Below are 14,327 nucleotides of genomic sequence, written 5' to 3'. Positions count from 1 at the left end.
GTAGAGTAATAACAGTATTCAGCATTATAAAAAACAATAATGATTAGTGTTATTTAAACACTTTGATTGCCATGCTGTCAGGCTTTGCATGTTACTGTTATTATGTATTATCTATTTGGACAGACTTTAAATGATCTCTGTGTGCCATCCAAAAAAGATAATTTTCAACACTGTCTATTATGAAGTGCACATCTTTCAAATCTGTATTTCAGGCTGTTTTCATAATATAGTAAATTAATCTTGTATTTCCCTTTAACACCTTTAACAACAAAATCCACTGTGAAAGAGAGAATGTATTAGTTCCTTTCTCTATGCTGTACACATACAACTCTAGGTGTGGAGAAGAGCTACACTTGAACACTAGTCTTTAAGCTTTAGAACATTGAAAGAAACCGCATTAAAATATGTTATGAGCCAAACTATGAACAATTGAAAACATGCAAACCTCAACCTGGCAGGAGGAAGATATGAGTTACTGAACACTGCGGCTGTTTCTATTACTGAGACATAGTTTTAGAGATAAATTACAAGGGACATTATGGTAGCTATTTTAACCAAGTTAACCTTGTGTTGGAGCAGCACGTTGAGGCAAAATTTAAGAAACTCTAGTTGGTGCAAAAAATCTATTGCTGTTAAAAGCAAACACACAGGAGAGAATCCAGATATGGAGTACTGATGAAATATAGTGTCATTTTACTACACTTTAAAGCTGGGCTTGATTTCATTAACTTTAACACAGCATCAAACTGGGACTTGGTATAACTATATAGATTTTTTATTTTAGTTGATTTCTTTAATCATACTTCTTTGCTGTAGTTTTCCTAAAACCAAATGATCTCTTTTTGTGCTTTCAGTACATTATGTTCCTTTTTATATTTTGTAAAATAATATTTGGTTTGGGGCTGCTATAGTCCTAAGTCTTGTGTGTGTGTGTCTGTCGTGTGGTGGTAACGCACTGCACACGACTGTGGATGAATGCAGAAACGTGCAGTTTATGGCTCCAGGTCTCCATGTATTTGTTTTTGGCACACTTAACACATAATAGGGATCAATTAGAGAAAAGGTCCATGTCTGTATTGGTAGTAAATTTATGCTTATTCACACAGGTCCCAGAACAGCAGTCCAAATGACATTGTTTCCTTGCTGAACACCCACAAAGCACATAAAACACACACAAAAGTACAATTTCTCATAGATACTGTTTTTCCAATATACATATATTTCATGATGTTCATCAATATAATAAGACATTGATAGATTTACACTACAATTATTTCATGTACTTTTCCCACTCAGTCTCCCCTCCTTTGCGTTGAATCGACCTTGTTTGAACTCTAACCCCAAACCAAAGAACGGCACAATACGTCTACCAATAAATAAAAGCATGAAGAACAAAGAAAATCAAATCCCGTCAAGCACGTTGTCCATGATCCTCCAGCCCTATCCCTCCTGTAAGGCCAGACGAGCAGGAGCAATGTGTGTTTTCATCCCTGTGATCCTGCTTCTAATGGAGGAAAAAAGAAAGAATCTCTTACAAATGACTGATTTAAACAGAAAAAATATATCTTGTCTATACAAACACAGCAATCTGATGTAAACTGTAGAATCCTTCACACAAAAATACATCTTCTTTCATCAACTTCCCAGTTTCTTTTTCTTTACCTATCAGTGCCGACAAAACAAACAATTCAGTGACATCTGGAGTTGTTATTTAACAGATGCAAAATAAAAAAAATCAACATTTGTTTCCAGAAAAAAACACATAATATATATCTAAAGCCACCCAGAAAACATTCAGTGACTCAAAAGGTTCCCTCCTGTTGCCGCGTTCAGCTCCTTCTGTGGTAACTGCACACGCATTCTATACATTTTTGGACATTTTCTTTTAAAAACTTTCTCTTTTTCTGATGGCTTTCCAACAACATTCACCGGATGCTCCATGAACAACCTGAACGCAGCATTGAGATCACTGAACGGTTCTCAAGGCTGACTCGGTCGTCCTGCTGAAACTAAGGAATTACAGCGGAAAACAAAAAAAAGTGCCACGTTGTTAAAACACATTTGCACACGTTGGGTTTTTATAAAGACAGTAAAGCAATAAAAACAAACAGGAAAAAAAGGAGATAGAGAGAGCACTCTCTTCATTTTCACCATTGTGACCAAACTGGTTAAGCACTCACAGGACAACTGTTGGATTTATGGAGAACACACAGGTCCTACCCCAATCAGTAGTACTTCACCTCAGAGCCCACTGTGTGGTTGTGTCCTGTACAAATGGCTAAAAGGACAACATTTGTAACTCTTCAATCATTTAATATTGCCAAAGGAATCCAATTTTACAGTTTGCTAAGTTTTTTTTTTTTTTTGTCCTCTTATGTATTTTGGTAAATTGCAAACAACTTAAACCTGAGGATATAGGACCCCCTACCCCCCGAAACACCCCCCATATTACAACACTAAACAATGCAGGTTTTTGTTTTTTTGGGAAAACATTTTACTCAGTTTTCTGATATCTATAGTTAGTTTTACACCTTTAAAACCTGGCAGCACTATGCAGACAGAAGAAAAAGAAGACTTGTGCTATAATGAGTTACAAGACTGTGTCCACTAACTTTGCACAGAAAAAAAGAAGCTTCTCGGACCTGGGTCCGTTTAACTTGCATATGTCAGGATGGCACACTCACAAGCCAAACTTGACTCTAAAAATAGGGTACGACAGCTAATATGTCCCTAGGATAGAAGCAATTTAAATCTGACCGGGTAACTTGTTTACCTCCGCTTGTTTGGGATGAGCATAGGCAGCGTTAGCTCGGAAATTTGGTCTTTGGTAATTTTACTTTAGCTCTTTTTGGAGGAGCAACGAGAAGTGGGATTTTTTTTAAGGGTAACAGATCTGCAGCCTCGTTGCTTGTGTACTTCAGAGGAGAAGGAACACTGACATGTCCTCACTCTGAAAGTTAAGCGGCCTAAATCTGTCGGGATAAACGGTGGGGGGATATTCACAAGTCGGAGCTATTCTAACACATACATGCACACACACACACACACACACACACACACACACAATACACAGTAGGAGCTAGGAAAGGTGGGCAGGTTTCTCCACGTAGATGGTGTGAGGGTAAAAGAGACAGGGTCACAAAGGCTTTTTGTTACACAGCTGTTTTTAGAATATTCCAGTCCAGAATGTAGGGTTTACCTTTCTCCCCAATGCAGACCAGCACACTTAAAATTCTCTTTTTTTTTTACAGATTTAACTCAGAACAATTTCAAAGCTTAGATTTTACTGCCACTACATGGAAATTTTAGGAAGCAACATTCTTCTGCTGCCAAGAGAAAATGTGTTGTTTTTTTCCCCACAAATAGTTTAGTAGCTTCAGGAATTTCTGATACATCCCCTCTTAAGAACGTGTGCGATTCTCTAGCTTTGCACAGCATAGGAAAAAACCAAGTGCCTTGTATTTACCCTGCTCTTTTACTCATCAAGTATCCACAACCATGCACACAAGAACATCCAGCAATAATAATAATAATAAAAAAGTGGTTTGAAAATACCTTAAGACCAAACCAGTGAGTGCACAAATGAAAGAAATAACCGCAGTAAGGAAAAGAGCTGTTTTCCTTTAATGCTTGGCAGTGTGTAACGCAGAGCTGAACTACAAAAACACATCAGACAGAAGTAAAGAGGAGCTTCACTGTGAACAGTTCGCATCCTCTTTGCTTCTTCTGCTTCGCACAAAAATATACTATGATAAAAAATAGAGTCTATTATATTAAAAAAAAAGAAAAAAAGGCCTTAACTAGAAGAAGAAACACTAAGACAGAACCACGGTGCTACCAAAACACTTGTCTTAGGAAGGCTACGATTTTTTTGAGTTTGAGTTACTGCTTTGAAATTTTCTTCTTATTGTCTTCATAAGCCTGGTGTCATATGTGCTCTTAATGTGGAGAGGTTCTGCTGCACCGGCGTTCCCTATGGCTGGGCTGTTAAACAGCCAGACGGCACCATAAAAAATAAGGACGTCTGTGGAAACTTTGTCAGCTACTCCTCCTGCACAAGTGCTACGGGGGTGCACTGCACTGACAGTTAACAAAAGTGACTGAGAACCAAGGCCTTTCAGTGCACAGACAGGGAGCGGACCAGTGCAGCATTTGCTCCATGGAATCAGTTCATGCAACAGAGCCATTCTAACCCATGATGCTTGAATCGATTTCCAAGCCAAAATCCTCCATTAGACACGAATGCATCACCACGGTTTATTGTGTTTAAGTATAATGTTAAAGTAATATCACTGATATCTTAGAAAAAAAAATCATCAGGACAATCAAGTCTATGCAACAAAATGGGCCCTAACACCTAGTCACTATACTAACTTTCTCCTATTGTTTGCATGACTTTTATTACTTATCGCTTGTATTTTTTTTAGGTACTCACACTTACATGTGCTACAGTAAGAGCATCTGCACTAGACTGCAATGAAGGAATGTTTTCGAAATAAGACACTACGTAATCATTAAATTAAAAAAAACAACACCTACAGACTTGGTCCAACCGTACTATGGCAGTTTAAAGTAGTCCGAGAGAAGCATGCTGAGAAACAAGATGGCGCCAAAAGACACTTTAGATGCTTGTTATTTAAGAATCCCTCTCAGATAAAGGGAGGTAAGTTCGACAGGGTTGGAGATAAGTCGCACAAGTCATGCATTACTTTAACGTTTGACCAACATTGGTGAGTGAGCAAACACTGTAGCAAAAATCCACATGAGAAACAAAAAACTAGAACCTTTTTTTACTGGAATAAACTTATAGAAGTCCAGAGCTGGAAAAGGAAAAGCCTCGGGAAGATCGTGATTTGCTCCCATTTGGTCTGCCTTCAAGAGAAATGCAGGTAGGTGGTTCATGGAGGCTATTTGTGTGCCATTAGCGGGAAGAATAATCGAGGGAGGGGAGGATGACAGACGGATGATGAGAACATGCAAGATGCACACTTTCATTAGTAGGCAGTAGTCAATGCTAAAGCATACGTCAAATTAATACAAAAATAAAAAGTACAAAATGCACACGCACATAAACACACCTACAAAACAGTATATCAGAATAAAACTCTACAAAGACCTCTGTATATCGGCTATGTCACACAATTATCGCCAATTGTTGTACCGGTTTCTGTTGTTGCATCATCATAGGGGGTTTGGTTCCCAGTATGGCAAGGTTAGAAAAGCAGAGAGTACCCAGAGAAGACAGGGCCACACACTCACAGGACAAATATCGACAGGGATCCAGAGGCGAGGCTGTGGATGTAAGGAAGGCTGGGGGGGGGGGGGGGCACGGGGGGCCCGGAAGGGTTTAGGGGCTTTATATCGAGGCTAGCTGGGGGGAGATGTACATCCAATAAATCAATTAATCTGTGGTTAATTTTGTCATCAATTAGAGGTTTCTTTTCTTCTGTAGTAAGGAAGCTTGGGTCAGACTGGGGTAGGAGCAACTCTTCTTAAGTGCTGAAGTACACTGTAGAAAGACAGAGCGGGACAAAGTCTTACAAGATATGAAAAATTTTGTTTTTTTTTCTCTGCACAAAAGAAAAAGAAAAGGATTCTCACCAATAATGACAATGAGGACAATCACACATATCACACCCAGGATAATCATCATCTGCAGTCAGCAAATTTTCAGAAAAAGAAACAAAGAAATTGGTTATTTTAAAAATAATAATAATAAAAACATTTCTCACACACATAATAACCTAATCCCGTTGGATGCAAATAATATTATATGCGAACCCCTTAAACAACCACATTAATATTCCATTCTAACCAAACTTGCGAACGGAGTAGGTATGCCCTTGTGACCTCACCTTGGCATTCTTCCACCAATATTTATTCTTCAGTTTTGCAGCACTAGTCTCAAACTGAGAGGCTCCAGCCTGCAGGGCATCGGCCCTGTCGTCCAGCTCTGACAGCTTCTGATCACGCTCCAGAACCTTGTCCACGTTTACACGCATGATATCCACCACCTGGGGGAGAGAAACACAGCAAAGAGCTTTGACGTCAAACTGATCTGACTTTTTATGTGTGTGTGTGTGTGTGTGTGTGTTCATCTTTTTTATAATTGGTTAAGATGGAAAGATAACCTTCGCTTACCTCATCCACCTGTGCCTGCGTCTGCTGCAGACGGCGGTTGCTGGTGAGGTTGGGGGGGCCTTGATTCCCTCCCTCTGACGCCGGGGCTCCAGTACCTGGGGCAGACCTGACGGTTTAAGAAAAACACAAATGTGATATTGGTGCTGTATCATACTATAAACAAGTTCAAATTTGATTTATTGTCATTTCTAATTTTATCATGAAAAAACTCAGCTGACCAAGTTCAAAAAATACCAAAAGGAGGAAAAAAATCATTTTAGAGGACTTTATTGATTAAATTAAAAGGTTCTATAAGTTAGAGTTTGTTTCGTACATTACAGAAGATCCTTTGTGATAGGATCTGAGAGAGCAGTTGTAGGCCTTGCAAAGCTGAAGCTCATTTGGCCTTTTCTGTTAGATACTCTATCCAGAGATGATGGAGTGACTGACAGAAAGTGAAAGTGTCATTTTATCATTGAAAAGTGTCAGCATCAGAGGAACTGCCTCCCATGTTAACATGCACCAGCACCCTGTTCTGTTTGCAGCAGGACGACGTACAGCAAAAATATCACAAATTCAGATTTTTATTTATTTATTGCTTTTTATATTTAGGGGACAACTATTACACTCTATCACCATGCATATGTTACAGTGATGAGGAATGGAAGACAGTTAAAAGGTCCACAGTGATGTAAAAAAATAAATAATAATAATAGAGTAAATCATCAACTAACAATTCACAGGGAGTGATGCACAAATAAGTCAGTCAGCGATCGGCCGGTTTTCTCTTTATTGGGTCTGTGAGGTGATTAACGGGTTAAACGTGGAAAAATGGTTTTTCTTACCATTCAATGAATGCATGTGCTGTGATTAAAAAAAAAAATTATTCGGGCTGTACACACATCAACAAATATGCACTTTGTTCTGATTTTAATCAAAAATCCGACAAAGTGTAGGGACACGCGCTTAGATGGATAAATGGGAGTAGTCTTGTAATCGATTCATATTCTGTTGGATTCAAAACTACTCTCTTCATCAGGGAATTTGGACCATGTTTTGCCGTCATGGCAAAAGAAAATCCTAATCAATGCAACCCTGTTCATCAGCACACGTAGGTTCTTTTAATGTGCATTAGAACAGAGGATTTATTTAACAATTCAAACTGTTGCTGTCCAAACTGTTTAAAATAGTTTATTACCACAACAGTTTCCATAAAACTGTCTAAACCTCTATTTTTCTTCGAATAACACGTGAGTTGGAATGAGAAATAGGACATTGCAATAATTGAACATCAATAAATCACATTTAACACTTTTAAATCTTTTTCTGCTATTTTGCTTATTCAAGCATTTTTTCATCCTTGGGCCAGTCATTCAACACAGTCTAAAATTTGGGAGTTGAGACATAAAAAAGCAACATGTTATGATCAAACAAAGCTTACCTATTGATAGCATTGTAAATAAATAGTTGTAATTTAAGCTTTCATAGCATAGATATAAATGTTTACTGCCAAATAATGATCCTGGACATGATTAAGGTAATGTGATCTAAGTTAACTATCTCTTTGTGTATTTCAAAGCATGGGAAACTTAATGCCATTTTTCACTTTTAAATCAGTAAGCCCAAAATATAAAAATAGGCTCTAGGTTGGAGTGTTACACGCAGAGTAAACTTAGTTGCAGTGCACATGTTGATACATAACTGTATAAAGGTCACCCCTCTATGCTCACACATAACTAATCTTCTAACAACAACAAATCCTTTGGAATAGTTGGCCTGTTGGCACTTGAGGTCAATGTCATCCCAAGCAGTCAGAAACTATTCTAAGACATCTACAAAATCAGCTGTCTGATCATGCAGGACCACCAATTTTCACAAATCATCAAATGAATTTTGGCCAGACAAACAGACGGTGGAATGCCTCAGGGTTCCTTTTGAGGTTTGCTAATTTACTGTTTGGTAAATAATGCTTTAACATCTGTGTAGTTGCTGTGTGCTTTTTTTTCCACACCTGCTAGCAATGAGTACCGTGACAAAGGCGCAATGCGTGCAAAGGTTGACGTTGTCATCACCTCTCAACTAACAGCGGGAAGACTTTCCAATGCAGCAGCGAGGTTTCTCGTCAGCTTCAGCATCCTGTGAAAACCACCAGCTGTGTTTCAATCCAGCCAGGTGGATCCACTGTACCTGCTCTGTGCTACAGAACATTTCAGTTCTGTCTGAGATACAAAACGCAGGTGAGTCTTTGTGTATTATTCTGATAAAGGCCTTGTCAGAATAAAGACACATTATGCACAAATAGGATTTTTGTGTCTGCTATAACAAGGCTCTGAAAACAAACAGACAAAATGCTAAAGGAAATGGGATCTGACATATGACAAATGGGGTAGGTGAGGTTTCACATGACTCTGCAACCCAATGCTGATGTGAGATTTGCTGTAAAAGGTAAATATATTCAATCATGTTTTAAAACAGTGCTTATTAATGTAGCTTTTCCCTGTGGCTTATTAAAAGGGCTGCTTTAACACTGATTGATGCTTCAAGCAGGCTCAGACAGACAGACAGCGGAGTGCCCCAGGGTTCCATTTTAGGACCCCATATTTTGTTATTCTGTTTGCTGCCACTTAGATCAATATTTGCATTCATTGCTTCACAAATTCATTGCTTCACAAATTCATTGCTTCACAAATGACACAAATGACCGGATCTTTTGCAGTGACATATTCTCTGAGAAACTGATCAACGCCTTTATCTCCTCATGCTTGGATTACTGTAGATCTTTGTACAATGAGCTGGATAGTCTTTACTTTTCATCTTTAGTTAAGCCACTCACCTTCTTACTCAACTAAATGTTTTGCCAACATTATAAAGATTTTTGCTTTTTTCTAGTCTATTTTAGAATTAATTTAAAAGATTATTATTATCCCTTAGAGATAGGGTGAGGAGCTCGGCCATCCGGGAGGGGCTCGGAGTAGAGCCGCTGCTCCTCCACATCGAGAGGAGCCAGTTGAGGTGGCTCGGGCATCTATACCAGATGCCTCCTGGACGCCTTCCTCGGGAGGTGTTCCAGGCACGTCCAACCGGGAGGAGGCCCAGGGGACGGCCCAGGATACGCTCGAGGGACTATGTCTCTCAGCTGGCCTGGGAATGCCTTGGGCTCCCCCCGGAGGAGCTGGAGGAGGTGTCTGGGGAGAGGGACGTCTGGGTGTCTCTGCTGAGTCTGCTGCCCCCACGACCCGGTCCCGGATAAGCGGAAGACGACGATGACGACGACGATTATTATTGGAGCCCCTTTACCACTGGCTCTACTTTGCCGGCTCCACTCAGCTCAGCCCGTTTTGCAGCTTTTCCGGCCCGGGACTGGCTTTTCGGTACCTGCACGGCATTAGTTCCTGTTTGGGGTGAGCAGAGCCGAAATGTGATGTGAACACACTGCTGTTCACTGCTTGGCCATGGGCGTGGTTAGCCGTATGAGTTTGTGAGCAGAAAAACAACCACCATTTTTTAACAAAGAGGAGCAGTGTGATACTGGAACCACAAATGAAAAAGAGGCATTTTAGATTGGCAAACCAGTTACTTTTACAAGTTCCAATGTCGGGGCTAAACACTACAGGACACAAAACCTTTTCAGCCATAGCTCCAAAGCTCTGGAACAGTCTCCCATTTGAAATGAAATTTTCCCAGGATTATAAACTATATTAAAAAAAGAAAAACTTCTTAAACACATCTCTTTAAAACGTTTTTTCTTCTGGTTGAATGGTTTTATAATTTTGTTTGATTATTTAAATGTTATCTTTACTTATTTATGTTTGTTATGTTCTCTATTCATGCTCTCTGATTTCTTTTATTAGTTCTTCAGATTGTTTATCTATCAGTTTATTTATATAGGGAACAGTTTTATACACATACATTTATAGCCTGTGCTAATTTGCAATGCCTGTTTCCACATGGGCTTTTTGGTTACATATAAACAAAAAAGATATTGAGCGAGGTCAGTCAGTCAGTCAGTCATTTTCTACCGCTTATTTCATAGTGGGTCGCGGGGAAGCTGGTGCCTATCTCCAGCAGTCTACGGGTGAGAGGCGGGGTACACCCTGGGCAGGATATTGAACGAGGTTTAAAATGCAAATGCAATTCAAAGTAAAACAATGACACTCTTTAAGACCTAACAATATGGAGAAATAATTATAAGAACACAACACAATTAATTTAAATAAAGTATGGTCATGGTCATTAATGGCATCGCATAAATACATCACTGGTCCTTAAATATTTGAGTTCAGTTTGATATTTTGTTAATCTGCGTTGTTAATAACTCTCCTGTACATCAGTTTGATGCAGCTGAAGTTGTTTTTGACTTTGCTTTTTAAAGTATTAATGAATTAAATGTGGTGACTGGAAATGTATGCCGTTTGATTTTCAGCACTGGACAGTGACATTTCAGTACTGGACAGCGCCTCAGCATCTCACATCAGCAGCCGTCTCATCCAGGCCTCTCTGTCTCTTTCTGTTTGATGTTACGTGACTTTGCTCATACATTAGGGTCCACCATTATGTCCTATAAATCTACAATAAGTCCACAAGTGACTGATCGGTACTGTTAAATCTTATCACACTGAGGGCGTAGGGGTTCATAGAAATGGGTGAATTCTCAGTGTTTTGATGTACACGTTTGTTTGTTTGTTTGTTTGTTTTTTCGTTAGTTTTTTTGTTATCTGGTCACAAATGTAAGCGAAAGCCCACAGATGAAAACTCATAGAGCGTGAATGCCACGGGTGGATGATATGTTGCTGGCACGAGGCAATTGAAACGTTAAGACAGACAGACTGGGCTATCGTGGCTACGTTTTCTTTAGCTCACCTTTTAAATAATTTCCATCGAAATTATAAAGTGGATAACAAAATACATTAATGAATATATTTAGTTTGTATTATTTGACCAAGATGACACGAGCAAGATGAAATGTGGACAGATATGTAGCTGTCCGCCCTCGCATGAGAATCGACGACATACAGTAGAAGGCTAGGCTATCCCCACCCCCCGCTGTGTTGCAAATATCACGGAATCTAGGCCTAAGCCAAATTCAAAGCTAACATTTCTGCCGAAGATAATAACGTATGAGGGGCATTCGTCAGTTAATGTCGACGCTTTGCTACCTCAAAACACAGACGGGGCTGAAACAGTCAGGGTTTGTTGAGCTTTGTGTCCTTGCTGTTTCTAGAATTAGCTTAATTCGTCACCTGCTGTTCAGTAACACCAAAACGAAACACTGAATGTGTTCACTAAGAAACAACAATGTCCCAGTTGGACAATATGTTTGGTTTTTCTTTTCATACTTTTGATTCCCTTGTGAGTGATTCAATAGACAGGTGTCCTTTTCATTTTAAACCAGTCCAAACTGGAAAACCGTATATATATGCGTGCGTGCGTAGTGGCGCGAGCGAGAATCCACCGGGCGACCAAATAAAAGCAAAGACACAAGAAACCAGCCTCGTTTTAGGAAAAAACGAACATTATACGGCTAATAATGTCACCAATAAAGAGATGAAGCCGGTGCCTTCATCTGCTCCAAGGTTAGGCCGATTCGTTAGCCTTTGCGGTCACGTTCGGCTCAGGTTATCAGGCAGAGACGCATCTTTAATTTATATTTATCCGGCAATATTCGACTATTAATAAAATAACATCCCGAAAATGCAACGTGATACAGCGGAGAAGTGCAAGAAGACGACTCGAGACGCTCTAAATCCCTAAAATAACCTCTCAGTTTCAGTCGTGAGGACGGAATTGTGTCAAGTCGGGATTTTATTTTAAAAGGAGAATCATAATGGTGCTGTACTTACATGTTCCTGGTGGTATTAGCTCGACAGCTGCGCTGAAATCCGGACTGGAAATGTTAGCGCCCACTAAGTGGCTGACAGATGGATGTGGATTGCCTCCTGCGCTCCTCTCTACACTCTGGCAGCCTTTGGTTGGTTATTGTGGCGTTTCCCTGCCTATGTATCCTATGAGGAGCACTGAAATGTGTCTCCACGCTACGGAAACGTCTTTTTCTCTATCTTTCTCTGTTTTCTTCCTGGTTTATGGCGATGCGGCACCTGCAGGCTGTCAGTAGAGCCCGAGTCTGTGTGGTAATGAAGGTGTAATAAACAGCCGCCTGGATTAGGAGCACAAAGATGGCTCGGTGACGTCAGCAGCGACGAGTCTCATGTTGAAATGGCTTACACTTCAAATACGCCGCTTTACCGCCCGGGATAGTGTTGATTTTATCCTCGGATACAATAACGGGATGTCTCCATGCATGCCCTTCAAATACCATACATGTTATGTTTAGATTAGGGGTTAAAGCTCTTTAAAAGGAGCCAATGTTGATTTCAAAACTGTATGTCAACAAAATGGCGTTCTTGGAAAGGGGGTGTGGCGAGGCTCACAGTAGGTGCCTGTTATCATTCATAGTAAACATGAATAATGGACATGTTGGACAGTAAAACTACCTGGGAGCAAATTACCTAACATGTTCCTTATAGATAGGTCTCACTATTGTTTTTAGACTGATGCTTTAGATTTACATTTAATGTAATGATGGGATGTTTCAAGTCTAAACTGTTCCTTGCTTCAGACTTGACTAGGTTTTGCTAGGATTGTTGCTATGTTATTCATATTAATATGAAATAATATATAGTTAGGTAAAATGACATCATGTATTAATTTATAGCAATTTTCTGTAATAGTTTCTCCTCTCAAAGTTGGACAACAATGAACATTTCCAAGATCAGTATATGTAAAGTTTTAAACTTTCTCTCTTTACTATTAGGGGCTCAGTCTATTGACTCAGTGAGAGACAATTAGAGGATAATCGGGAGATAGAATGTTAATTTTAATAGTTCCATAAAACTCTTGAATGAATTAAAAACCACATGCAATAGCTAACAGCAAAGCCATAGCTTTATATAACATGGTTTATGTTTGACCACTCATCCTATTAGAAATACCAGAGTTCATCCAAATTGCCAGTTTTTTTTGGCACAGCCCTTGCTTTTTAAGCCTGATTTTAAAAACCTTAGGGCTGGGGGTGGGGCAATAATGACAGCCTGCTTAGTTCTTCCCCAATCCAATAAAAATATGTATTTTGCATAACTGACCCATTTCAACACAAAATTGTGTCAATATTTCAACCATCTAAGTTGATAATCTCAGGTAAAGCTGAGTTAGGAGGTAGTCCTCTATCTTCATTATTTTGGGCAATACACTAGTACTACTGGCAGCAAAACAGTCCCTCAGTATAACAATACCACCGCCATGCTTGACGGTTTATACTGTTTGAATACCTCACCCTGATTACAAACCCTGTTCTTGTCACTGTGACCAAATAGCTCAATCTTTGTTCTGTTTGGTCAAGGAAACATTCTTTAGATGGCATTTGGCTTGTTCGTATAAGCAGCTGCAAATTTTCATCAGCCTTGAAGGTTCTGGTTTTGAAGTAGGGTCTTCTTCTTGTTCAGCACCCTCACAGTCCATGTTCATATTAAACCGGCTTGACTGTGGACAGTGACACGGTTGTTCCAGCAGCTTCCAGTTTATACTGAGCCTTGTTGGTTCTTTGCTCCAAGAAGTGTGCTCAAATATCCAGCCAGAATAAAAAGCTACAAGACTAGAATCTACTGAAGTCACATGGAATGCTTTGAGGTGTATATAAGTGTGACAATGAACTGGTCGTCTGCTTCAGAAATGACAGTAACTATTCTAGTTGTTTCACCATTTGCCGAACATCTTTAACGACAAACAATGCTTCGAGTACTCGCAGTACCTGTAGTCTTTTGTTCCACCACATGGAGGCACTAGAGGACAGCTTTGCATCAGTGTGACTCCAAAGGAAAGTGCACGTTGCCTTAGTTACTGTCTCTGTCACAATGTGGTGCTCATTTGGCACAATACTCCAACTTCAATTCAATTCAATTCAAAAATACTTTATTAATCCCAAAGGGAAATTAAATGTTGTTATAGCTCATATTATGTAGGTTTCTTCAAAGAGCCGTTGTAGATGCTGATGGCTGTGGGCAGGAAGGATCTCCTGTAGCGCTCCGTCTTACAGCAGATCTGAAGAAGCCTCTGACTGAAGACACTCTGTTGCTGTAGGACAGTCTCATAAAGAGGATGCTCAGGGTTCTCCATAATGTTCTTCATTTTATGAAGAATCCTTCTTTCCACAA

General features: G+C 39.7%; 1 protein-coding gene across 1 annotated transcript; it reads right to left on the bottom strand.

Annotated features, from left to right (window-relative positions):
• Positions 1 to 1,070: 1,070 nt before the first annotated feature.
• vamp2 (vesicle-associated membrane protein 2) lies at positions 1,071 to 12,324 on the bottom strand. Its single transcript, XM_047379501.1, has 5 exons — positions 11,961 to 12,324; positions 6,142 to 6,247; positions 5,856 to 6,014; positions 5,602 to 5,653; positions 1,071 to 5,509 (listed from the first exon to the last, which is right to left on the bottom strand). Coding segments are annotated over exons 1-5 (336 nt in total). The 5' UTR covers positions 11,963 to 12,324; the 3' UTR covers positions 1,071 to 5,492.
• Positions 12,325 to 14,327: the final 2,003 nt, after the last annotated feature.

Source organism: Girardinichthys multiradiatus, chromosome 11 (assembly GCF_021462225.1).
Source record: "Girardinichthys multiradiatus isolate DD_20200921_A chromosome 11, DD_fGirMul_XY1, whole genome shotgun sequence".
Classification (NCBI taxonomy): domain Eukaryota; kingdom Metazoa; phylum Chordata; class Actinopteri; order Cyprinodontiformes; family Goodeidae; genus Girardinichthys; species Girardinichthys multiradiatus.
Note: the sequence above shows the minus strand (reverse complement) of the source record. Positions and strands in the feature narration are given on the sequence as shown.

What these genes read in the sequence shown, in the direction of transcription:
- vamp2 (XM_047379501.1), bottom strand. An exon ending in CGCAGGCACAGGTGGATGAG is followed by an intron (nt 6,015 to 6,141) that starts GTAAGCGAAGGT and finishes TCTCTCCCCCAG; the next exon opens with GTGGTGGATATCATGCGTGT. An exon ending in ATTGGTGGAAGAATGCCAAG is followed by an intron (nt 5,654 to 5,855) that starts GTGAGGTCACAA and finishes TGCTGACTGCAG; the next exon opens with ATGATGATTATCCTGGGTGT.